Source organism: Protomyctophum parallelum (genome assembly GCF_964188405.1).
Source record: "Protomyctophum parallelum genome assembly, chromosome: 1".
Classification (NCBI taxonomy): Eukaryota; Metazoa; Chordata; class Actinopteri; order Myctophiformes; family Myctophidae; genus Protomyctophum; species Protomyctophum parallelum.
Genome location: NC_139697.1, coordinates 61,172,163 through 61,197,386, shown reverse-complemented (window position 1 = coordinate 61,197,386; position 25,224 = coordinate 61,172,163). Strand labels below are relative to the sequence as shown.

The window sequence follows — 25,224 nt, the reverse complement described above, 5'->3', positions numbered from 1 at the left end:
AGTCATTCTTCTCACACATGAACAGGCGTCACAATAAGATTAAGACCCGGTGAAAATCATAGCAAACCATTTCATGGCAGGTGGCTAGGATTGGACAAGGCTGTGAATCAGAGATCAAATAATCAGTGGTTCTCATGGGTTTCAGAGACCCTCAGGGTGATTCCAAACAGACCCTTACAGGTGTGTAACTGAGAGTTAAGGCTCATTCATAGTATGGATTTTTGGTGGTTAGGTGACCACCGAATTACAACATGACGTCACGAGCCGCGGTGAAGAGCAAACCACCGCCACCGCTCCAGCCCTTCTCTCTGTTTTTACTCACCACCGCTCAACGTTATTTCAGCTCCGGTGGTCACCTCACCACCGAAAATCCAGACTATGAATAGGCCTTTAATCACAGCCTTGGCCGAAGTGTGTTGACACCCAGATGAAAATATGTTATTTCTGTCCAGCGACACCACGTCACTAATGGGCTCTGTCTGTGCACACAGAATGACTCTTCATACTTCCATCACAGGTGTTACATATGATACTAATTTAGGCTCTGTTCCATTTAGTGGACAGTGGGTTTCAAATGTTTTAATTTCAAGGACCCCCCATAACTCTGAGAGTGTACAGGCGGCTGTGGCTCAGTATAGGTAGAGCAGGTCGTCCAATGATCCCTGGGTCGGCGGTTCGAATCCCGGCTCCTCCTGTCTACATGTCGAAGTGTCCTTGGGCAAGACACTGAACCCCACATTGCCTCCAATGAGTCGGTTGGTATGTGAGCTTGCCACCATTGGTGCGTGAATGTGGGAAGTGAGGACGCTGGCGTCGACTGTTCGCCGCTTCACCTCCCAATGTATGAATGAATGAACCATTGTAAAGCGCTTTGAGCACTTGGAAAAGCGCTATAAAAATGCAATTCATTATTATTATTTACAAATGGAACCATTTGGTTCCATTTGACCTGTATGCGGGTCCATTTGGAACCCACTCAACTCAAGGACACTTTGAGACCCACTGGTGTAGCAGAGTGTTTCCACTGAGCCAACATGCACAATAGCAGCACCCTGACTCTGTTTGACCAGAATGGAACAGAGCCCTCATTAGTATCAGCGGTAACACCTGTGAAAGAAATGAGGAAGTAAATGGGCCCAAGTTCTTTCCAAAATGGCGTGTATGCATAGAGCCCATTAACCCTTTCACAGAGTGCATGTGGCCTGATATGTGTGCCATTCCAACCTTCTTTCCTTCATAGTTCCCTTTTACACTTGTTTCAAGATTAAATTAGAGCTGCAACTATTAGTATTGAATAATCAGCATATATATTAGTCTGATTAACCACTTACACTATTTAAATAGCTGATCTACAATATACTTTGTTAATCAATAAATAGCTGATCTACAAGCTGATCCCAAACACGTATAACACAATGCTTTGTGAGCTTGAAGATCTTCTATTTTAACTATTTTTGAAAGATTATCTTTTATTTTATTTTATTGATTGGTTCTATTAACTGTTGCACCCCTAACTGAAATGGACTTAGGCTGCCCAACTGACAGTGTTTATGATTCAAGACACTACTGTCTTGAATCATAAACACTGTCAGTTGGGCAGCCTACTGTCAAATATGCTTATAAATAGTAAGGAAGTATAGATAAGCACTGCTAATTGTCTTTGTCCAAATTGCAGGTCCACTTGTTGTTGTTGACTGTATACTAAAGAAAAACATTATGGGAAGGAGGTTACATTTCAACTGAACATGATTTATCATGTCTGCCTGTATCATTTCCTAAACATCCTGAGAAATATTCATTTCACTTCATGGGGTCTTTAATTCAAACACTGTGTAACACATGTATTGTGATAAATACATAGGTTTAACTTTGTTATTAACAGTGGTTTATTTAAAGAATGGCAAGTTGCAAAATGTAATACCCACATTTATAAGGAGACAAATGCCATTAGCGATACAATTTTAACAAATAATAAATACCATTTAATAGATATCATTAATTAGAATTGTATCATGCTAACTGCCATGTCATTAAAATAATTAATTTTCCTACATTGTTTGCTGAGATTAGATAAGATACTAAAAGGCTAATATATTGTTTGCTTCACAGTGCACAGTGAAAAAGAATATTCTTCTGAAATAGACTTTCTCATGGGGGGCAATTGTTTATTTACTGTAGTCAATATGTACTGTATTAATGTCTCCTTACAAGGTTCTTCTTACAGTACATATATCTCTTACATAAGGCATGGAGTTTAATAAGTGCTGAAATTGATCTTGCATTTCTGCAGTCATTTAATCTGAAAGAGAAATAATGCCATAGAAATATGAAATACAAAACCAATTTTATTCTGTACTCGAGTCGTATGGAATGACAATAAAACTCCTTGAACCTTGAAAATACATTAATTAAATGATTTGCACTACGAAGCCTTGATGCTCCTTATCTTTATTAAAAAAGGACTTCAACTGTCTCTTTCCCCTCATATACTATAGTTTACAGTAGATGTTTCTCCTTTTATCCACTGTAGCTTGGACTTTAAGGTAGCATGGCTCTTTTTGTTGTACTATTGTTTTGTAATGATAGCAGTTGGCAGCTGATGAATGTTACCCATATTAGCAGCTCATCCATTTGGGGCAGTGTGGGGCTGGGGGGTGTAGATTTAAGAAAATAATCAAAAGAGAAAAAATCCTATCAAATTGGAAGTTGTCAGCATTATGTGTATACATCCATTAAAACTATCCATTGAAACTTGAAGCTCAAGGCAAGTGCTAGGCAATGGCCACAACATTTCTCCCAACTATGAAGGGAAATGTCACCCTAAAACATACCATTAGTCATGTTATTTCAATTATCTTGGAATCAAATCAGTCGTATATATCCACAGCTGGCAATCAGGCTTCACAAGATGTACAATCTGATCTCTGGTGCTGCTCCATTTATAAAAAAAACAAAATAATTCTAAAGACCAGAATGTTTTGGAGCATTTACGCAATGGACCCTTTCATATACAGGCACTACTCATTATGTACCAGAACATTGGACAAACGGGGTAAATCACATGTTCCTGTTCACAAATCTATTGCAATTGAAATATTCAAGATCAGAGAAATAACAGAGTGATGTTTTAGGGTAAATCTTATTGTTCATCATCACGTCATCAAGTTATTTGCCTGTGTTCATAGTATAGAGATTTGTCGTCATTAATGATTGACCATGTCTAGAACAGTGACTATATTTGTGAGAGAAAAAACACGTCTATAATAGTCATATAATAGTTCTCATTTGACATAATATTCAAACTGTATAAGTGTTCATGTCATTCTGAGAACATACAAAATAGAACCAAAACTGGACCTGTATGGGTCCATTTGGTTCCATTTGTACACTCTCAGAGTTAAAACACTACTGTGTACTGTGACTGAGTTGAAACTAGGTGGTCTTTGAACTCAATTGCAAGACTGTGATTCCATGGAACTTCAGGTGTGCTCCCAGAGACGTTTAGCAATTTGGATTGTCCATTCTTAGCACTTGCACTAGCATTTTCTTTGGTTTGTGTTACGTTAACCAACTTTTTATGGCAAGAAAACTGGCCGACATCTGAAAGCCTCATTCCGGTCTTGTATGGCTTGCTCAAGCCCTGTTGTAAAATATACCTTACAATGGATGGCGGTCTCTCACATCTGAATTGTGGAAAGTATAATTTTATATTTGTATTTTCAAACAACAATACTGACAGAAAAATGTTTGTGAAAGGTTTCCATCCTCCAATTGTGCAGCAATTTATTGATGTGTCTTTCTGGAAAATGAATTAAAATAAAACAAACTGTTATATCCCTTCATTGTTTTATTAAGGGGCGTTAGCCCCTTCTATAAACAGCTTTTGTCCCCACACGTCTCAAGATTTGTCATTGACAATGAAAGGGGAATTCAGGTCAAATGTCTGCTAAATCTTGTCCTCACACGTCTCAATATTTGCCATTGACAATTAATGGAGAAATTACGTCATAATTCTGCTAGATATGGCGTAAATTAAACATCAAAACATTAAACGCCATTGAAGGGAAAACTTACGTCATATGTAAACGAGCAAATCGGCTAACCAATCACATTCCCAGAGGAAGAAATGCCACATCTGCCAGTTATAGCGCCACCATGAGGCAGACTGTACAATACTCGTATATATTTTATCCATAGATCACGCTATTATCCTGGTGGAGACCTGTGCCCCGAGGAGCACTTCCTCTAGTTTCAATTATGAATGATAAAGTGTTTAGTACTGAGTTGCTTTTAAGAAACTAAAAGCATGTTATTATACTGCCCCTCTGTGGTCAATCCCAGCGTCTACAGAAAGAGGCTGCATGTATAATAGAGGCCAGGGTTTCTTATCACCGCTATCAAAGTATTATATAAGTTATTCCTTGAATAGCATTGGTGCTCAATAAATTATGCCTTATCCAGTATCATTAACTTTAAATACATTGAATATTTCTTTTAACATTGTATCATGGTTAAAAGATAATAACATAAGTTGACAAATTACTTCATGGGGAAGTCTTTTTTTCCCGTAAGAGCGCCCCTCACTTCACACGGGTGTGATTTTTTACATTTCATTAGGAGCAAATATAGCACCAAACAAAGCCAATCGAAGGACAAGCTTTGTGACAAACTAATGATGAACTTTGATGAAAATTAGTGCTTCTTTTATTGATTTACCGGTAGTGCTACTTGCTGGTTAGTGTTCACCCCCAGCCACAGTAAGTAGGCCTATTTCTGGAGAGGCCGTGCAGACGGTGGGGCTCCTTCACACTCATTAACAGTAATTAAAAGCTTAGGCTGAGATGCTGGCATAATTAATTGACAATAAAATTTTAGACCAGACATACCGTGAGTGAAAATTACTGTGAGCTGTGATGGCTAGGCTGTAGATGTATGGTACATAGATGCAATTCATGTTTTCTTGTTGCCTTCCAAACAAGTCAGAAATGGAAAGGTGATGAATCATTTAAACTATATTCAAGTGAGATAACAAGGCATGCTCAATGGAACCGTACTTAATGTTATGAGGACTGCTGGGAAGAAACACTTATTGCACAGCCATGTCATTGACACTCTTTAAGAGGAAAATGAACAGTGTTTCTAGTTTTGGACAGACCTATGCAATATTCATAGGTTACAGCAAGTACGACTCTTAAAGTGCTCTAGATGCGGAGATGGCATAAGACCAAGTTTACAAAGCATAATTTAGCCTATAGCCTACTCTGGGGACTGCTCCCTCCCACTGTCCTGGCTTTTCGTGCACCAATCTTGGGCCATGATAATTGATATGACATTGATGGGTACTCTCCTGTGGTCAAGGAGTCATGTGCCTGCACAGCCATCCAGCGCACTAATACTGCTGATTAAAAACTAGTTAAAAGCTCATGATGACTAAAGCGTGCATTAACCAAAATGACCCCCTGGGGCTACACATAGTCTGCCTGCTTCCAGCAGTGTGAGCTGCAGTGATGGTTGAGAAAATAAAGAGGGTTTACAGGAGGATGCTGCAGTGCCTTATGTCTTTATTTTTATTTTTATAATAATTTACTGACCATTATGCTACTGACATGATACCTATACTGTACCCTAATACTGACCATGGTACTGGGTACAGCAATTGACTCAAGGTTTGCTTCTGCGTGTGTATTTGTTTTTTTAAATAATTTTTATCCCACGATTTTGTAACCCATTTTTCACCCCTGTGTCAATCATCTAATGTGATCCTGGGCTCTACACAGTACACACCCTCCACCAACCTAGTCCCCATATATGGGGGACATGGGGAGAGCAACGGACTTGAACTCATGCTTCCTTCATGCCTGTGTGTGTGTGTTTTAAGCGTTGCTCAGGGCATCAACTCCAGGCAGGACTTTACCCTCCAGCAGCTCAAGGCTTGCTCCACCCCCCGTACTAACGTGGCTGACCTTGTCCTCTGTGTTCCACTTGACACAGCAAGTCGCTGTGTCACCCCCACCGATGATGGTGATACAGCCAGTCTGTGTGACCTCCACCACTTTGTCCATCAGGTTCTTGGTTCCGTGGGCAAAGTTGTCCCACTCAAACACACCCACTGGTCCGTTCCATACGATCTGCTTAGCTCTGCACACAGCCTGAGCGAACACCTTGGAGCTCTCCGGACCACAGTCCAGACCCATCCAGCCAGCAGGGATACCGGCTGAAACGTTGGCACTTCCCATTGCAGCTTTCTCGTCAAACCTATCTGCTGTGACGAAGTCCACAGGAAAGTTGATCTTCACGCCATTCTTCTCCGCCTTGGCCATCAGATCCTTAACAATCTTAGCACCTTCCTCATCATACAGGGACGTGCCGATGTTCATGTTGTTGAGGACTTTGAGGAAGGTGTAGGCCATTCCTCCCCCGATGATCATCTCGTTAACCTGGTCCAACAGGTTGTTAATTAACTGTATCTTATCTTTCACTTTTGCTCCTCCGAGGATGGCTAGGAAAGGCCTCTGGGGTTTCTCCAGCGCCATGGCAAAATAGTCTAACTCCTTCTTCATCAGGAAACCTGCTGCCTTCTGAGGAAGGTTCACTCCTACTATGGAGCTGTGCGCCCTGTGTGCGGTGCCGAAGGCGTCGTTGATGTACACATCTCCCAGCTTTGACAGAGATGTCCTAAACAAATCGATCTGCTCTTGGGATGCTTTGGTCTTGTTACCAGCAGCGTCCTTGCCCTGGCCTTCCTCCCCGATGTGGAAACGGAGATTCTCCAACAGGATGACCGAACCGGGCGCAGGACTCGAACACGCTGCCTCCACCTCAGGACCAACGCAGTCCCTCAGGAAGGACACGTCCCTGCCGAGTAATGTTTTGAGCTCCGCAGCGACAGGTTCCAGCGAGTACTTTTCAGGCATGGGGTTTCCGTCAGGTCGACCCAGATGACTCATCAGGACCACCGCCTTGGCTCCATGGTCCAGACAGTGTTTGATAGAAGGAACAGCAGCTTTGATCCTCTGGTTGTTTGTGATCTGCTTGTCTTTCCTGGGAACATTGAAATCAACCCTCATGATGACTCGTGCCCCGTTGACGTCCACTTTGTCCAGGGTGAGTTTGGTTGACAGAGACATTATGGACATGTTTCTGCTTTACCTGCAACCTAAAAGAGTCTCTGCGGTAAGCAGAATAAATAATGGTTGCCTCAATTAATCAATGGTAATAACTACTCTTTATATAAGGCTTGGCTGGATGCTTGTCACGGTGACAATGCCAGTCGACTATAGATGCTTGTCACGATCACGATGCCGGTGGTCTATATCCATATGCGGAGTTATTGACCTATCAACAATAGATGTCTCTGTCTGTCATCTCCATATATGAAGCTCTAGTTCAGCCCGGGCCAAATATGGAGTTAGTAAGATGATAGTGAGAGCCTTCGTTATTGTTACTCTGGGTCTATTACTGTCTCCCCGGTCGTTGCTGCTTGGTATTAAAATAACAAATTGAAATAACATGAACTCAGGCACATGGCATACACTCTGTTATGTTGTTGGCGATGGTGACTTGCATTGTGATTGTGATTGAGAGGCATTATTAATGTTTCCAAACATAGAAATATACTGTATAATATTCTGAGTGATAGCCACATTAGCCAGGGTAAATCCCATACGCCACAATGGCATTTTGTTTTTTTTACTGGACCAAAGGAATTCCCAGCTCCATTATTCGTTTTTTTAGGAATATTTGTAAAACTAGAGCGGTGCCCGCTAGGCACTGGGCTACTTGGAACGATGCAAGTTGTAAATGCAACCCTGTTGTTATGTCTGTGTCTATTTTATGCCCATATACACACTTATGTACAGAGACTTGGCACATTTATAGATAGATAATACCCACATCTTTTGCGGATTTTGCCCCCCCCTATGACAGGGCCCTGTGGGTAAAATATACCCAGGTTCAGTGTTGGTGTGTCAGAAGTTGGGTTTAGTGTTCTAGGGTTAAATGGGTTAATTGGCACATATCATAGCTTGTACCTCCCTCCAAAATAATCTACGAGGGTACGTTCTGAGGTCGAACATGCTGACCAAGAGTTAGTGTTTACACTGCATTTATACGTTTGTTTCTTTCAGTTTTTGGTACTGGTACTGGTACTGGTACTGACTGAGTGCACACTTTGGTTCAACACTGTTGTTTAAATGTGCTTTATAAATAAAGTGGACAGGATTTGTGGACCACTAAAGACTGACTTATACGTTATTTACGATGGTGTACTGAAAAAGAGCAAATATACGGGCTTACAGGGTTGTGGATCATCCACATCCACATGGATGTGATGCCGTTGTGAGCTTGGATATGTCCTACTTTCAGCGCATAACACGGCCGTCGAAGCATGAATTAAACAAAGCACATCTTTCTAGTTATCTCCGCCAAGCCGTGTGTCCATGTGTCTCTCTGTCCATGGTTAATATTGAAAACCACTACACCAATCCCAGACTATTTTTACTGTATGTTTTGTTTGTGAATTTTATTATCATTTTTCACCTCAGCTGAGGCCATTGTGCCTCAGTCATGTGGAACACCACATTTGGGCAACACTGACATAATTGGAGGCCAGTCTCAAGTAGGGTTGTAACTACTTGAAATTCACCTGACTGGGGTGTGCCTTATTTCCAAGAATAATAAGGGATGGCCAGAAAACTATAAAATCTCACTGTATATTTGTATATTATTATATTAACCACTTTAACATCAGCATCCATATTCTAGGGGGAACATTGGTCAAAATATCTACAACCCATCACATCTTAACAAGGTGTATGTATTATCAGTTCAATAAGCGGCATGTTGTTTAGTTTCCAAATAAGGGACAGTTCCGTATTTAAGTTTTAGGTGATAGGTTATCACCTTCACCTTCATAACGAGTCGAGGCCATCATAATCGCGGTGATGTCCTTAAGCATTGACCCCGCCTCCCTTTGGTTCAGATGCGAAACCCTCGTGCCTGCAAAACCGCCCACCGAACTTGTAGACCAATCAGTTCTCTAACCCTTAAAAAACTACACCGCGGTGATAAGCTATCACCACAAACTGGAGTATGAATGCAGCTTTAGTCTCAAGTTGCGTGGAATTCCATATTTGGGAAAGCCAACCCAATTGCTCTTAAGCTATAGAGCGTTTTGTGAGCTATTCTCACAAATTGGACTGGGTGAGCACCAAATATCTTGCGCACACTGCAATCAATAGGCTCAGAGTTAGCTACTCTACCACCACGTTTCACGTTTTATCATTTTTGAGGCGTTAGCTGGCTTTAAGTCATGCAGCCAAGTTTATAGACTTTTTATGTTTGTGTTATTCATGCCCCCCTCCCCCACGTTTTCAGTATGCCCCTGTGACGTCATGTGGCAGCCACAGTGGGCGCCCCTCACTTCACATGAGCGTAATTTTAAAAGTTTAACTTAATAATATATTATAATTATAATGGAAGGGTATGAGCAAATGTAGTCAAATGTCATATGTGTTGTACGCAGCTGATGTCACAGAGCTGACGACTTCGAAACCAGGTCGTTTTTATGTGGATCTCGATACTATGTTCCTTAGGCATAGTACTGTAGGTTAGCCTTCTTTTTAGCTTGGACTTCCATGATGCCTTCCATGTAATCCTCGTGGTTCAGCTCAGTAGCACCATGACGCAATGCGATCATGCCGGCTTCAACACATACAGCTTTGCACTGTGCTGCATTGAAGTCGTCAGTGCAGCTGGCCAGCTCCTCATAGTTGACGTCAGTGTGGACCTTCATCTTACGTGAGTGAATCTGCATAATCCGAGCCCTGGCATCCAAATTCGGCAAGGGGAATTCAATCTTTCTGTCTATACGTCCAGAACGGAGCAGCGCCGGGTCCAAGATGTCTACTCTGTTGGTGGCAGCAATCACCTTGACGTGCAAGTTGGGCTGAAAACCATCCAGCTGGCTAAGAAGCTCCAACATAGTTCTTTGGACCTCCCTGTCACCTGCCTTCTCATTGTCAAAGCGTTTTGTTCCAATAGCATCGATCTCATCTATGAAGATGATAGATGGGGCCTTTTCTTTGGCCAGGGCAAAGGCATCTCTCACCATCTTGGCACCATCTCCAATAAACATCTGGACTAGTTGGGGACCTGCTAGCTTCAGAAACGTGGCCTTAGTTTGAGCAGCACAAGCTCTGGCGAGTAGAGTTTTGCCTGTTCCTGGGGGGCCATACATCAAAACCCCTTTAGGAGGCTGAATCCCCAATTTATCAAACTTCTCCTTGTGGTTCATGGGAAGAACAATGGCTTCTACCAGCTCTTGTATCTGTTTGTCCAGCCCTCCTATGTCGCTGTATTGCTCTGTGGGTCGTTCATCCACCTCCATAGCCTTGACCCTGGAGTCATACTCAGTAGGCAAAGTCTCCAAGATCAGGTAGGAGTCTTTGTTGACTCCGACCAGCTCTCCAGGCTTGAGTTCATCTGCATCAACCAGGCCAATCACAGGCAGGAAGTAGGTCTGTCTGGTAGAAGTCTTGATCACGGCGCACTTTCCTTTTCTCTGAGAGTCCAGGTCGATGTTTGCTCCATCTTCTTCCTTATCAATTGGATCCACGTCCAACAGCTCTATGACACTAGACACGAGATAAGGCAGTGTCTTGTTCAGTTTGACTTTCTCTGTGTTTTCTTTAATCTTGTCTTGCATGGTTTGAAGATCATGGGCCGCTTTTTGAACCTCACTCTTCATTAGCTTTATTTCACCATCCAGAAGTGGGGTACGATGAACAATGTCCTGAGTGGACATTCTTAACACATCGTCTCCGATTCCATCATCACCAATAGATGCCATTTCTGCTCCGTAACGCTGTGAACTCTGAGAGATCAAATAGCTATTTAATCAGTTGCCTTCACTTATATTTATACATCTATACAAACATCACTCAAAGCTTGGCCAATCCACAAAGCCAATGTGTTCGGTTGGCCAATCAGAGAAGCCAATGGCTGTTATCTCACTATGATGACAAATTGATCGCCATAGCAACCCCAGCCGAGGCAGCCCTCGGCTGGGGGGCCATGTTTCTGGCCCAATACAACAATAAAGTTTCACCCTAAAGGGACACTTCACCCTTTTTGCAAAAAAATATATGTTAATGACATTTAGGAGCTTTAGAACACTTTCCTGGGGGTCTTTATGTGTGTAATATGTGGTTTTAGATATTTTAGATTGTAGCAGTGAGCCCAGTGTCTCTGATGTCATGGACACTGGGATCACTTACTTCCTGGACTACATGTGGTCTCAGTAAGACAGACCTCCCCTATCCACAAGGAGGAGCAGTGCACCAAAGTATTATGGGAATTGTAGTCCAGGAAGGAAGTGAGCCCAGTGTCCATGACATCAGAGACACTGGGCTCACTGCTACAATCTAAAATATCTAAAACCACATATTACACACATAAAGACCCCAGGAAAGTGTTCTAAAGCTTCTAAACGTCATTAACATAATTTCTTTAGCATTTCCAAATTTGAGTATTATAGTGTTACAATGTTGGCATATTGTGGGAATAGAATAAGGATAGATAACTAAACATTAAATAAATTAGACACCATGTATTTTAAGAATGTAGAACAATGAGACACCGTACTGAGACACCGTACTAACTGTTGATCATTCCCATGCTTGGAAGGCACTGCCTCAGTATGAGCTGTTGGTTGTTTTATACAATCCTACTACAAATGCGTGAAATCTGCCTGTCCAGCTGTGGTTCACGAATCTCGAGATACATCCCATATATGGGCATACTCATATATGGGACTGACGGATTTCAAACTCCCCCTCGGGTTATCTTTCGCGATCGCTGAGTGGCATAATTTGAAATCAGATTTCATTTTTATTGCATTTGAAACCACCTCTGAATGTGGCTCAAGTAGTAAAGTAGTTATCTCTGGGTCTTGTTCACAAGTGAGGGGAGGACGGAGAAGGAGATCAGCCGGAGAATCGGAGCGGCAGGGGCGGTATTGTAGTCGCTGTACCGCACTGTTAAAAAAGAGTTGAGCCAGAAGGCAAAGCTCTCCGTTTACCGTGTCGTATAATTTCATGAACCAAAAGGTACTATAGTCACTAAGTCAGTGAAATATGTTTAAAAGCTATCTCATGCACAAAGGTCTTTCGCAGAAGCTCCTGATTACATTTCACATATATTGTTCTAAAAACCTTTGAAGCTGCACGGAGGTGCGAATGAAACCAGATCCTATTGTTCTTGCCACAAGAACATGTGTTTTGCATAAGTCCTGCGAACAGTGGAGTTTTTTTACTCTGGTTTCCATTTCAAATAGTCCACCGGTTAAACTCAATAACTTTTAACAATCTGTCACTATACAAAGATGAGACTCTAACTATTAATAGTGAGTTTAACTCGTCTCCTTTAAAATGTACGATAAGAACATAGGGTTTCGCTCCACCGTGTTAGTTTACATCTTAAGAGAAAGTGTTCAGTTTTATTTCTGTAGTTCCGTTAAACATTTCTTAAACTATAAGTTTGTTTCCAGTTAATATACTTTTAGATATGTTTAAACATGTCGCATAAGAAACTGTTCAGTTACATTTAAAATCTTGTTAAAAGTTTAACTATGTATAGCTGGATCAAAACCCAGGCCTTCGTCGTCCTTCCTGTAACTGGTCCCGCCTCCCTCCCCAACCGGAAAGAGTTATATCATTGGTCAAGAGACAGGAGCCGCCTGCAACGGAGGAGGGACTATTTTACAGGATATAAACAACGGCTTGGGTTCTGATTAGGGGGTCCTGGATCCGGTCAACTCATTTTCGGCTATCGAGTTTACTGTGTGTTGTTTAATCCGGAGAACCACAAAGGACGTTTCCTTTGTCTGTGCTTGTCTTGACGCGGGACTGTTTTTCACTGCAAATAAAGCTGCCTGCTTTGTAAACCTCACTACATCGATATCCTGGCCTCTTTTTCCTGCACTGCTGCACACTGAAATATACCACACCGTGCAATCTTCGTTCCTACTTTCACCTATGGTCAGGAAGTGTAGGTCATGACCGAAAGAATGAGGTCGCGAATACAAGCGCCCGAAATGAGTTTTCTTCGACGGGTGGCTGGCATCTCCCTTAGAGATAGGGTGATAAGTTCAGTCACACGAGAGAGACTCGGAGTAGAACCACTGCTCCTTCGCCTGGAAAGGAGCCAGCTGAGGTGGTTCGGGCATCTGGTTATAGGATGCCTCTCTGGCGTCTCCCTAGGGAGGTCCTCGATGCACGTCTTGCTGTCTCACTGGGAGGAGACCCTGGGGCAGACCAAGGACCACGTCTCACTGGGAGGAGACCCTGGGGCAGACCAAGGCGCAGTTGGAGGAAACACTTGGAATGTCTCGGAATCCCCAGGAGGAAGTCACTAATGTTGCTCTGGAGAGGGAAGTCTGATTGAAATTCTTTATTTGGAATACCCCTTGAGATACAATATCTCGTTTTCGAGAGGGTCCACAAGCATACAATCAATACGAGGTAATTGACAGAAAAATAAAAAGGAAAACAAAACAAAAACAAAACACAAAACAAACAGTTACAAAACACAAAACAGGGTATTGAACTAGACAAGCAGGATAGCAACAAGATGGAAAGGTTGTTCCGTCAGTATCACTGTCACTATAGGTCAGCATTAAGATACATTTAATTTGATTGTAAATGTATTGTTTGCATGAGCGTATAGTAATATAGTAATAAAGTAAAAAACTACAATGAACAATCCTATTGAACCTTATGTCCCATGGGGAACAAGAGGAGTAAGTAAGTAAGTAATATTAAGTAATATTAAGTAATAAATAAATAGATAATAGATAAAATGGAGTGAGATGGGCCCAGGCCGTAGCGTAACGGTCTGGGCACCGGACTGGTAATCCAGTCGCAGTGTGCCGCGGGTTCGACTCCCGGACCCGACACGGCCTTTACTGCATGTCATCCCCCCATCTCTCTCCCGTTTCCTGTCAGCCTACTGTCTGTCCCTTCAAAAATCAATAAAAGGCGTAAGCCGCAAAAAAATATCTTTAAAAAAAAAAAAAAATGGAGTGAGATGGTCATGGGCGTGTATGTACATGAGGTCGTAAAATAGGAAGACACTGCGTTTTTGAACATATTAAAGGATGAGATGGTTTGAATATGTGTTGGTAAATTGTTCCAATCAGAGGCGGCTTTAAATATGAATGCTTTCCTACCCAATGCATTGGAGACTTTTGGAACAGAAAAATAGGGTTGGGCGGAGTGCCTCAACTGCAAATTCGTAGTGGATGATACTAGAAACTGTTTAAGATATTGTGGATAGTTGAAGTGTATACATTTAAAAATAAATTGGGTCCAATGAAGCTGTCTTCTTACAGTGAGAGAGGGCAATTCAAGATTATCATACATAGAGCAGTGGTGAGTTGTAAAAGGACAACCTAGGATAAATCTGCAGTTTGTTGTAAACTATAGGCCTATTGAGACTGTTCAAATTGGATTTGGATGCGGTTTGATACACGACATCAGAATAATCAAATATGGGTAAGATAAGTTGTAGAACTAGTCTTTTTCTGACAGAGAATGAGAAGCAGTTTCTAGATCGATAGAGAACACCAATGCTGAAATGAGCTTTTCTTATAATGTGGTCAATGTGACATTTGAATGAGAGTTCGGTGTCAAGCCACATGCCCAAATATTTTGTATGTTCAACTCCTTGCAATGGAGTACCATCCAGGCTGGTAATAGAACAGGAGTGATTTAAAGATTTAGATTTAATATTTTGACGTGTTCCAAAGATCATTGTTTTTGGCTGCTAGACAGTTTTGTAAAGTCTGATTGTAGGGCTGATTCGATCTCTCAAAGTCTGGAGCATTATGGTGGAGCTGTTGCCCCCGCGACCCGACTACAGATAAGCGGTTGAAGATGGATGGATGGATGGATTCCATTTGACTTATTTCTGTCCAGACTTCATAAAACAAATCGGATTCAAATCTTAATAGGGCAAAATCGGATTTAGGCTGGATTTGGCTGCCAGTCTAAACGGGGCCTAGAGCCATGAATAACTAATTAATGTCAGATGGAAAAATGCATAGGCCTACCAAAGATAAGCCTGTTTGCATAACAATGGATCAGAACTAACACTATAACCCCAAGCCTAACCCTAAACTGAGGGAATATAGGGATGACCTCACTCCATACTAACATACTGTAGCAAATGAGATAATGCTACAAGAAAGATCTTCTAAATTAGACACTACACTAATAAGTGTAGTGTCAATGTAACAAGATTGAGAATGGGGTCCAAAAGTTGCTAATTAAACCGATTCATAATAAACATGGATATATATCAACGCTACAGAATTAAGAGTGAAAGAGTAGTTACATCTGCAGTTCAGTCCATCAAGAATGGTTAATAGTGCTACAGGCTATTAATATCAATATACAATCCCAGCACACCGATTAATTCTGTTGTAGCCTACTGGTTAACATTGTTATATAGATAGCTTATTGTTGATGTTGTGTTTAACTTCAAGGAGATATATATGTAACGGTACAATGTCGTAGTACTGTACGTCATTCACTACTCAGGTTCAGTCACACTTTTATTAAACAAATAAATATACATTTTGAAACACACTGGTGATTTAAATAAATCTGTTATTAGTAATTGAAATGACATTTTCACTTGTTTGGGACTCGAAAAACAAAAGGTTAGAGACTTGGACTTGACGTGAATGCAAAGATTAGTTACAAAACCCCCACCTCTGCAGGTAACAACAGACATTTGATTTGGGTTCTCTGCTCTGCCTTTCTATCTAATATAGCTTACTTAAATCATATAACTATTACTATAATGTAACTCTATATGTGGGTTTATTACATCAGGTGGATTGCTCATGTGCGCCACACATGGTCAAACTCTCGTTCTCCCGTGCCAACTGTACCATCCACTGTCGGAGCAACAAAGACAGGTATTGTTGGTGAAATGTCCCATCCTGGAAGCGAAGAAGGATATGGGATGCTATGCTACCTCCTCGGAAACTAAACCAAGTAAAATTAAATAAAAACTATGATCAAGAAAAAAAGGATCAAAAATTGAGATTAAATGTTAAATAATGTAGAAATTATACGAAGGTATTTATTCTGTTTTATACAATATACCAAAGTTTTTCTTTGGAGACAATCTTGGGCCAGGCAGGATTTAGATTTTCCCAAATCAAAAGGTGCACACACAAATACGTTTCTGTAGGCATCTTAGGCATAGTACTGTAGGTTAGCCTTCTTTTTAGCTTGGACTTCAAGGATGCCTTCCATGTAATCCTCGTGGTTCAGTTCTGTAGCACCACGACGGAGTGCTATCATGCCAGCCTCAACACATACAGCTTTGCACTGTGCTGCATTGAAGTCATCAGTGCAGTTGGCCAGCTCCTCATAGTTAACGTCAGGGCTAACATTCATTTTGCGTGAGTGAATCTGCATAATCCGAGCCCTAGCCTCCTCATTCGGCATGGGGAATTCAATCTTTCTATCTATACGTCCAGAACGGAGCAGCGCCGGGTCCAAGATGTCTACTCTGTTGGTGGCAGCAATCACCTTGACGTGCAAGTTGGGCTGAAATCCATCCAGCTGGTTAAGAAGCTCCAACATAGTTCTTTGGACCTCCCTGTCACCTGCCTTCTCGCTGTCAAAGCGTTTTGTTCCAATAGCATCGATCTCATCTATGAAGATGATAGATGGGGCCTTTTCTTTGGCCAGGGCAAAGGCATCTCTCACCAGCTTGGCACCATCTCCAATAAACATCTGGACTAGTTGGGGACCTGCTAGCTTCAGAAATGTGGCCTTAGTTTGAGCAGCACAAGCTCTGGCGAGTAGAGTTTTGCCTGTTCCTGGGGGGCCATACATCAAAACCCCTTTTGGAGGCTGAATCCCCAATTTTTCAAACTTCTCCTTGTGGTTCATGGGAAGAACAATGGCTTCTACCAGCTCTTGTATCTGTTTGTCCAGCCCTCCTATGTCGCTGTATTGCTCTGTGGGTCGTTCATCCACCTCCATAGCCTTGACCCTGGAGTCATACTCATTAGGCAAATTCTCCAAGATCAGGTAGGAGTCTTTGTTGACACCGACCAGATCTCCAGGTTTGAGTTTCTCTGCATCAACCAGGCCGATCACAGGCAGAAAGTAGGTCTGTCTGGTAGAAGTCTTGATCACGGCACATTTTCCTTTTCTCTGAGAGTCCAGGTCGATGTTTGCTCCATCTTCCTCCTGATCATTTGGGTCCACGTCCAACAGCTCTATGACATTAGACGCAAGATAGGGCAGTGTCTTGTTCAGTTTGATCTTCTCTGTGTTTTCTTTAATCTTCTCCTTCATTGCCTGAAGGTCGTGGGTCACTCTCTGAACCTCACTCTTCATTAGCTTTATTTCACTGTCCAGGAGTGGGATACGTTGAACAATTTCCTCTGTGGACATCTTCAACACCTCTTCTCCAATACCGTCCTCTACATCGTCCCACGCAGACTTCTCCCTAAGTGATAACATCTTTGCTTTGTAACGATGAGAACTCTGACCTCTGAATACTATACCTAACTAATGATGTGCCTGGCAAATAATCCAGTCCTATTGTACATGCTACCATTTATATTGGTACGTCATACAAATGTCACACAAAGCCGATTGGTTGGGTTGGCCAATCAAGGCAATTGATCGCCATAGCAGCCCCAGGCCAGGAGGGCTCTGGAACCATCCTTGGCCTAGTGCTGGTATAGCATGAACAAGATATATGATGCTGAACGAGCCTAGGCCCTAGTCATTTTCAAGATGACCTGCAGACACACCAATCATAAGATCGCCTGGCAGAGATGAAAGTGTATGAAACAACAGCGGCTGTTAGTGTTAGTTAGACAGAACATAATTATGTCTTGCAGTATGTCTGTGGCATTTTGACCCATCATCAGAGCAGTGCGTAGCCACAGTGGAGTGCTAGGGGTAATGACTGTTTGGTGTGCGCCACATAGCACCACATAGCATGCATGTCTTTTGGGGCGGGATGAGGCGGGGTCATGCCTATTATGTTCTCTCAGCCCTATGTTCCATCAATCCCGAAGAATTGTTTTCATCCAAATTAGGCCCTGCAGTATATGATCCCTGCTCAGCCCTAGCCGTGTCAGCACACACTTCCTGGATGCCGGAGCAGAACCTCTGTCCCAAATTATAGTTTTTGAGGGGCTCTATAGCCCCTCCTATTTCCAGGTTTTTGTGTAAACACTAAACTTGTCCTAACACAAACATTAAATTCCACTGACAATGAAAACACACATTGAAGATGAAGGTGAGGATGCAAATTCTCATTGGCCGGAATGAGATGATGTATAAGCTCTTTTCCATAGCTAGAGCTATGGGACTGTTCTCTTGCATAAATGCAGACCAGCCTCTCGTCTCTAAGCCCATAGACTCCAATGCATTCCATAAACTTCCAGTTCAGGCCTTTGTCACTGTTCGCCAATAGAAGTCTAGGTAGAAGAGTATTCGGACTGGCCCCATGAAGTGAACGGAGTTGTCACAACTCAAGTGTGATTTTTGAGAGGCACTAGCTGCTCCAACGCGCGGCTTTGCGTGCAGAAGCAGCAAGTGCATAATCCGGCAACGGCATGAGATGCCGAGGCGAGGACCGTCAGCTGCCGGAGTAGGTAGATGGACTATGACAGCTCCGTTACGCTGCTCTGTCGGCTGCCGGGGGTGGACTGGCAGCTCGCCGCAACTGGCAGTAAACTGCCGGGAAATCTGGGGGGATTATGGCACTTTGACTGCCGCTTGCTTAATGCGTTTCGTCCGACATGCGTTGCGTCGTGCTTGTGGTTAAGGTTAGGGTAAGGGGTTACACCACTCAGTTCACACAGATAATGTTCCCCCTGAATAAGGCTGGGGTTCAAGTTATTAAGCCAAAGATTCTCTTACAGCACCTTTAAGAGTTCGATAACACAAGTGAATGAAGGGTGAAGGGTTTGTGGATTTATATGATGTGTGGGGGGGAAACATTATTTGTAGATTCGTTTTTTGTTTGTAAATATTAATATTTTTTGCAAAGTGTAAGTGTGCCTTTGAAACTGGATGTGAAACAAAAATACAAAACACAAATTTGAAACACAAATACAAAACACAGATGTGAAACACAAATACAAAACACAAATTTGAAACACAAATTTATACAAAACACAGATGTGAAACACGGATATAAAACACAGATGTGAAGTACAGATACAAAACCCAAATCTGAACTTGTGAGTAAAAAATCTGTGATCGCAACTGTGAGACTTTTGAGACTGTTCCAGCTGGCTCCATAAAGGTGAGGACGCAAATTGTGATTGGCCGGAATGACACGGGTTTACAGGTGCTTTGGTTCAAGTTTAATTATTGCAAATATACAGCTACAACTAACTAAATTACAATGTAAAAATCCCATAACCGTCAAAATTCTAATTCACAATTCACAAAGTACACCTGTAACAGCTGGGTTCATATTATTGCACTGAGCCTTGACTTGAATTCATTGTATTTCTAAGTAGAACAATAATTAGCCATACAAAAATAGTTATCTATTTAACTATGCACTCATACAGAATAAGATTCTGATTCAACTTGTAATATTAATTCATTCGTTTTTGCGTCGTAAATATAAGAAACGTTTAACCTACAATACAAAGGCGGCTTGTGTAATTAGAAACTACTTTCCTTAGTGGACGCACTCTGAGCCCCACACCACAAAAAAACGTGTATGAAATTTTCTCTTGGCAATATCGGTAGAGGGCGCAGTTGAGTAACTTTTTTATATTTCCGCGGTACGAGAGGCTGGTCTGCATTTCATGCGAGGGCACAGAGCAAAGAGTAAAAGAGGCAAGAGCCTTAATGCAACGGCAGCAAAGGGCATTAGGGCTATGGACCAGAGCTACCCTGGACCCTGTTGTAAACAAGTGTAATGCTCTATCATAGTATCATACCCAGTAACAATGTATCCATTCTGCAAACTGTTAATAAATACTTCAATCAATCAATCAAAACCTGTTTCAGCGAGAATGTACTGGGTATCCTTGCGTGTGCTTCACTTCCTCCACACTCCCTATTCAGCCATTGTTGCCATGTCTGCTTATTATAAGCGACCTTTGGCTTGTTTTTCTGTAAAGTCTCTTGTAAATACTGGTGGGGCTTTTTGGGCTTGTTTCTAAAGTGTACAGTAGTTGCCACATCAAGTAGTTGCCACATCAAGGAACCCCAGCTTAATATGTAATTGTCCACAGACATCCATCTGAAAATGAAGGGACCCCATAGTACAAGATTTGTGTTGTTAAAATGTTTAAATAATATAAAAATATTTAAATTCATGAAAGTAACAGATGTACAACCTCACAACATGTCGCTGTGAGCTTGTAGATCTGCTATTTTCAAATAGCTGATGCCATTGTTTTCATATACCTGGCCGCTTGTTTCTCTTGCAAAATCTGGCAACACTGGTCACAGCAGCAACAGCCAGAGGAAGAGGAAGTTATGCACACACAAAACGCTGTATCAGTGCAGGCACACTGTAGCATCACGAAGATGCCAAAAGCTGCGCGCGGCAGGTGTCTCTTCCTGTATTTTCGACAGTTGGTGGATGGAAAATGAAGCTCGCGCGCGGCTTCCACTTGCCGCGGGGGCAAGCGTCTCTGGTTTTCTGGCCGACACGGCATGTTGCCGCGTGGGTGGAGCTTCAATTCCATCCACCGGCTGTCTTAAAAACCAGGAAGAGACGCCTGCCACGAGCGGATTTGACGGGCCTTGACGCCCATTATGTGCTTACATTGCAAGTCTGTCCTTCACATGTCTTGAAGAAGTGTAGTGTCCAGTGCAGAGTCAATCAGATTGGTTGCCCAAGACCGGCCCTCCCTGGCCACCCACACATTGTGAACGACGACCGTGTTGACAATGGCAGTTGGCACTGAAGAGGAAGCTAGCCATCTACACTGCCCTATACAAGGCTACAGAAAAAGAGTGCAGTAACTACGAAAGAAAGAATAATTGATAAATGGGTTTAAAGGTGTTTCAGCTGGTCAGGGAAATTAGATATGGGTAAGTCATTAATTCACTTAAGTCACTAATTTTAAGTAATTGTCTACCCCAAAAAATCACAAAGTCATCGACTTTGTGTACTAAGTGGGTCCTTTTGATCTTGCATACGGATGGATGTGGTGAAAATAGGTAGTGTTCAAAACCCATGATTTCTACATAAATAGAAAAGATATCACAAACACAAACATGCTGCGACACGATGCATGGAAAACAAGGACTTGCAGTACTGGGGAACAAGACAAATATACTGTACACATGAGGGCTGATTACAAATGAGATACAGCTGTAGAAGACAGGACTATAACTATGTAAAAAGGTAGATAAGACAGGCACCATTACAAAATAAAATACAGAAATGCACTGTACAGATACTGACTAAATTACAATGTATGTGCAAATGTATATGTACACCAACAATAAATTAAAGAAACAAGGTCACTAAACACACGTACAGGTCAAGACAAGGAAGAAAGAAACAAAGAAAGAAAGAAAGAAAGAAAGAAAGAATGAAAATCAAGCACAAAAAAGAAACAAAAAATAGGATTCACAGCAAGAGTACTGTTCACAGTATTCTGCGAGTAGACGTCCCCAAAGTCATCTTCGTCCCTAGTAGAGAGAGCTGTGGTGTGAATGGTTTGTTCGGTGAGCCTGGCCTAGGCTGTAGTGGGGCTGACCTAGGCTGTGGCATAGCTGGTTGGCTTTTTCTGCTGGACCCACTGTTGCTCCGTCGGGCCTGCTTGAGTTGCCTGCCGGGAGAATTCCCGGTGCAGGAGGGGGAAGTGTGAGATATGGAGGTGAAGGGTAGCTCAAACTTGGATGGTGATAGCAGTTGGTTAATCTGCTGAAATGGGTTGTACTTTGTGTTGAAGGTTGCACTGTAGGCGTTGTGCGGTTTCTCTGGGTTGGCAACAGAGTCTGCTCCAGGTGGATGGACCGGTGGTAAGACAGCGACAACCGGTGGTAAGACAGTCTTTTTGGAAAGCAGTGTGTCACTCGTCCTGCTCTTCAGAATAGGGTATTTTGAAGGCAGGATTGATTGTTTATGTTTCCCTTCCTCCAGAATGCTCTTGCCGAGTGAGAGGCGATAGGTGGCTTTCTGCAGGGCACTGAAGATAGGGCATGCTGGACTATGCTTACCTGATTCAGCGATGTGACTACAGTCACATAGGCTTGGGGGCATCGACAGGGTGGTTTTGCGGAGGCGCGAGGGTGTATGTGGCTCAGGCTGGGACTCTGGGGCTACAGCTGAGCTATCTGGGTTCTGCTTCCCTGGGTCTGATTCAGTGGTGTGACTGTAGGATGTGCTTGCGACCATTGATAGGTTTTTGTTGTTGTGGGGGCGCATGCCATGTGGGGGTGTATGTGGCTTAGGGTGGGACTTGGGTGCACCGGATGAGCTATCTGGGGTCTGTTTCGCTGGGGCTGATACAGATGGGATGTTGTTGCGGAGCTGTATGTTGTGTGGAGGCTTGTGGGGCTCACAGTGGGACTCGGATGTGACGGATGAATTAGTTAGGGTCTGCTTCCCTGGGACTGGTTCGTTAGTGAGACTGTAGGATGCGCTCGAGACCACTGGTGGGGAATTGTGTGTATGTATCTCACAGTCTGACTCGAGAGGGTCAGTTGATTTATCTAAGTCATGGTGTTTCATGTCAACACACAAGAGGCAGTGGGGGTCTGTGTCGGCAATCCTGTGCTTCCTCCCTGTCCTGTGTGGCTGAAACATCAAGGCTGTCGGTGCAACGCGGCCCCAGCCATGGACCGCCTCGTCCCAACCAGAGGAGCAGCGATACACATAAGGCTCCTGCTCTTTACAGAAGTTCTCCTCGCTAATATCTATGAGTGCATCAATGATGTCCCTGTCTGGAATGTATGGCTCACATCCTTGGATGTGTTCTACTGGACTTTTCGGATCTGGGTCTGACAGAGTCATCTGTTCAGTTTCTCTTAAGTCTGCAACTATGGTAATATGCTTGGTCGCTTCTACAAACTGAGCCACATGTTGTACCACGCCTGCTATAAAAGGTCTATCTAGACTACTGTCATACATCATACGTCATTATGTCAGTAGACCGTCAGTATAGTGCAATCAATGCCACTCCCCATGTGAAGACCATGCATGCAAATATGCCTCTGCCAGACTAAACAATATAGGGATATAATATAAATGATTGCCCCAAACTAGGTGTCTCTAGTCTCAAGTGGGTCAATTTATGCTTGCACTACGTGTCTCACTAGTCAAAATATAAACAAGTATGCAACATTTTTATGAAGGTGTCTGTGACCATTTGGCAGTGTTTTGTATGACAAAACAGAAAATGGCTTTATTAATAGTGTACATATTCCTACCTTAAATCGAGAAAATTAATAGCCTACGGTGAAATGTATATTGTAGTTCTTAATCTGTGTATGTAAAAACATGGTAAACATGGTATTCTTGTGAAACTGTTTTTATAGTTATTGTTAGTTATAGCAATTATAGAGCTTATTGATTGCCATATTTGGTCAAAACTGATGTCATCTGATGATGCAGATACAGTTTTGCTTAATATAAGCTCACACTGGAAGTGTGTTTTCAGCAAGTTTTTCAGCAAGCTGAATTCATCATAAGCTTAAACGTTTTCTACTTTACGCAGATTATTAAATTCAAGCACAGGCGTTTAACAAAATGGCCAAATGGGGAGAAGGAGATCCACGCTGGATAGTGGAGGAAAGAGCAGACGCAACTAACGTCAACAACTGGCACTGGACGGAGCGTGATGCGACAAGTTGGTCATCAGACAAGCTGAGGGAGCTGCTGTTGCAGGTCAAGGTGGAGGGCCCAGAGGGAAGCTGTCAGATCGCTGAGGTCAAACTGGAGGGAGAAGCTTCCGTCAACAACCGCAAAGGAAAACTCATCTACTTCTATGGATGGGTGGTCAGAGCATCGTGGCTGGGAACATCCAAGACAGGTATAAATTGCAAGGGGAATGTACACATTCCCAACCTGTCAGACGAAAATGACATGGACAAGCTGGACATAAGCGTGTCTCTTTTTAAAGATGAACCCAGCTCCACTCCGCTTTTGAGCCTCATGAAGAAAGAAGGGGTGCAACGAGTCCGTACAGTTCTAGGTCAATATGTGACACAGCTCAAAGCAGAGTTCGCCCAGGGCATGATCCTGCCTCCAGCCATCAGTGAGCCGACCACCTCCAAACCCCCGCCCACGGTCGTCAAGTCTGACAAAACACAAATGACCTCCACCCCCCCCAGCCCCTCCTCTGCCCCATGCAAGACGGCAGGGGTTCAAATCCGCACCCGCAGTTTCTCACTTAAGGACATCTTCCTGACATCGCCTCACGAACTCTACAGAACACTCACAAACCAGGAGTTTGTGCAGGCGTTTACTCACTCCGCTGCGGTTGTGGAGGGTCACCGAGGAGGCCGTTTCCAGATCTTGGATGGGAACGTCAGTGGAGAGTTCCAGGAACTGGTCCCGGATGAAAAGATTGTTATGAAATGGAGATTCAAGACATGGCCACGTGACCACTATGCCACCATCAGCCTGTTTCTGGAGGACAGACGGGATGCAACGGAGCTGAAACTGGAGTGTAAAGGAGTCCCGTCAGGAGAGGAGGAGAGGACAAGGGAGGGATGGAAAAGATATTACTTTGAAGCCATTAAACAGACTTTTGGCTACGGAAATCAACTAATGAGAACCTCTGCATTTTAATGTCATTTTGGGTGAAGTACATGTATACTGCCTTACAAAGACGGATACTTGCCTGATGTTAATGTTTACATTCCTTCTAAACACAGTTGTGATCTGTAGTAGTCCCTGTTTGCCTCTGGAGGGCAGTGTCGTGTTCTAGCAGCGGCCATGCAGATGTCTAAATCACAGGTCTTCAAAGTGGGGACCGCCCCAGGGGGGCCAACTGGAATTTGACAAATAAATACAAATAAAATAAAACATAATACATACATAATACATACAATTTCAGAAATCTTTGCAAATATTTAAATTTAAAAAATAATAAAAAATACACCCAATGCCATGCGTTGTGCTTTTTCTTTTTTCTTGAAGTGGCTCTGAAAGAGGCTGGTCATCTGTAAGAGGGGTCTGCCTGCCTGTCTG

General features: G+C 42.8%; 4 protein-coding genes across 4 annotated transcripts; 1 reads left to right on the top strand and 3 right to left on the bottom strand.

Annotated features, from left to right (window-relative positions):
• Positions 1-5,873: 5,873 nt before the first annotated feature.
• LOC310862155 (phosphoglycerate kinase 1-like) lies at positions 5,874-7,127 on the bottom strand (the record flags this gene model as incomplete). Its single annotated transcript, XM_083769889.1, has 1 exon — positions 5,874-7,127. The coding sequence occupies one exon, from the start codon at positions 7,125-7,127 to the stop codon at positions 5,874-5,876; it is 1,254 nt and encodes a 417-aa protein (XP_083626015.1).
• Positions 7,128-9,589: 2,462 nt separating this feature from the next.
• LOC310859277 (26S proteasome regulatory subunit 6A-A-like) lies at positions 9,590-10,825 on the bottom strand (the record flags this gene model as incomplete). The annotated part of the gene is made up of 1 exon (XM_083765709.1): positions 9,590-10,825. The coding sequence occupies exon 1, from the start codon at positions 10,802-10,804 to the stop codon at positions 9,590-9,592; it is 1,215 nt and encodes a 404-aa protein (XP_083621835.1). The 5' UTR covers positions 10,805-10,825.
• Positions 10,826-16,265: 5,440 nt separating this feature from the next.
• On the bottom strand, positions 16,266-17,549 carry LOC310875600 (26S proteasome regulatory subunit 6A-B-like; the record flags this gene model as incomplete). The annotated part of the gene is made up of 1 exon (XM_083788892.1): positions 16,266-17,549. One exon carries the CDS (start codon positions 17,547-17,549, stop codon positions 16,266-16,268), a length of 1,284 nt encoding a protein of 427 aa, XP_083645018.1.
• Positions 17,550-23,778: 6,229 nt separating this feature from the next.
• LOC310879433 (activator of 90 kDa heat shock protein ATPase homolog 1-like) lies at positions 23,779-24,822 on the top strand (the record flags this gene model as incomplete). Its single annotated transcript, XM_083794110.1, has 1 exon — positions 23,779-24,822. One exon carries the CDS (start codon positions 23,779-23,781, stop codon positions 24,820-24,822), a length of 1,044 nt encoding a protein of 347 aa, XP_083650236.1.
• Positions 24,823-25,224: the final 402 nt, after the last annotated feature.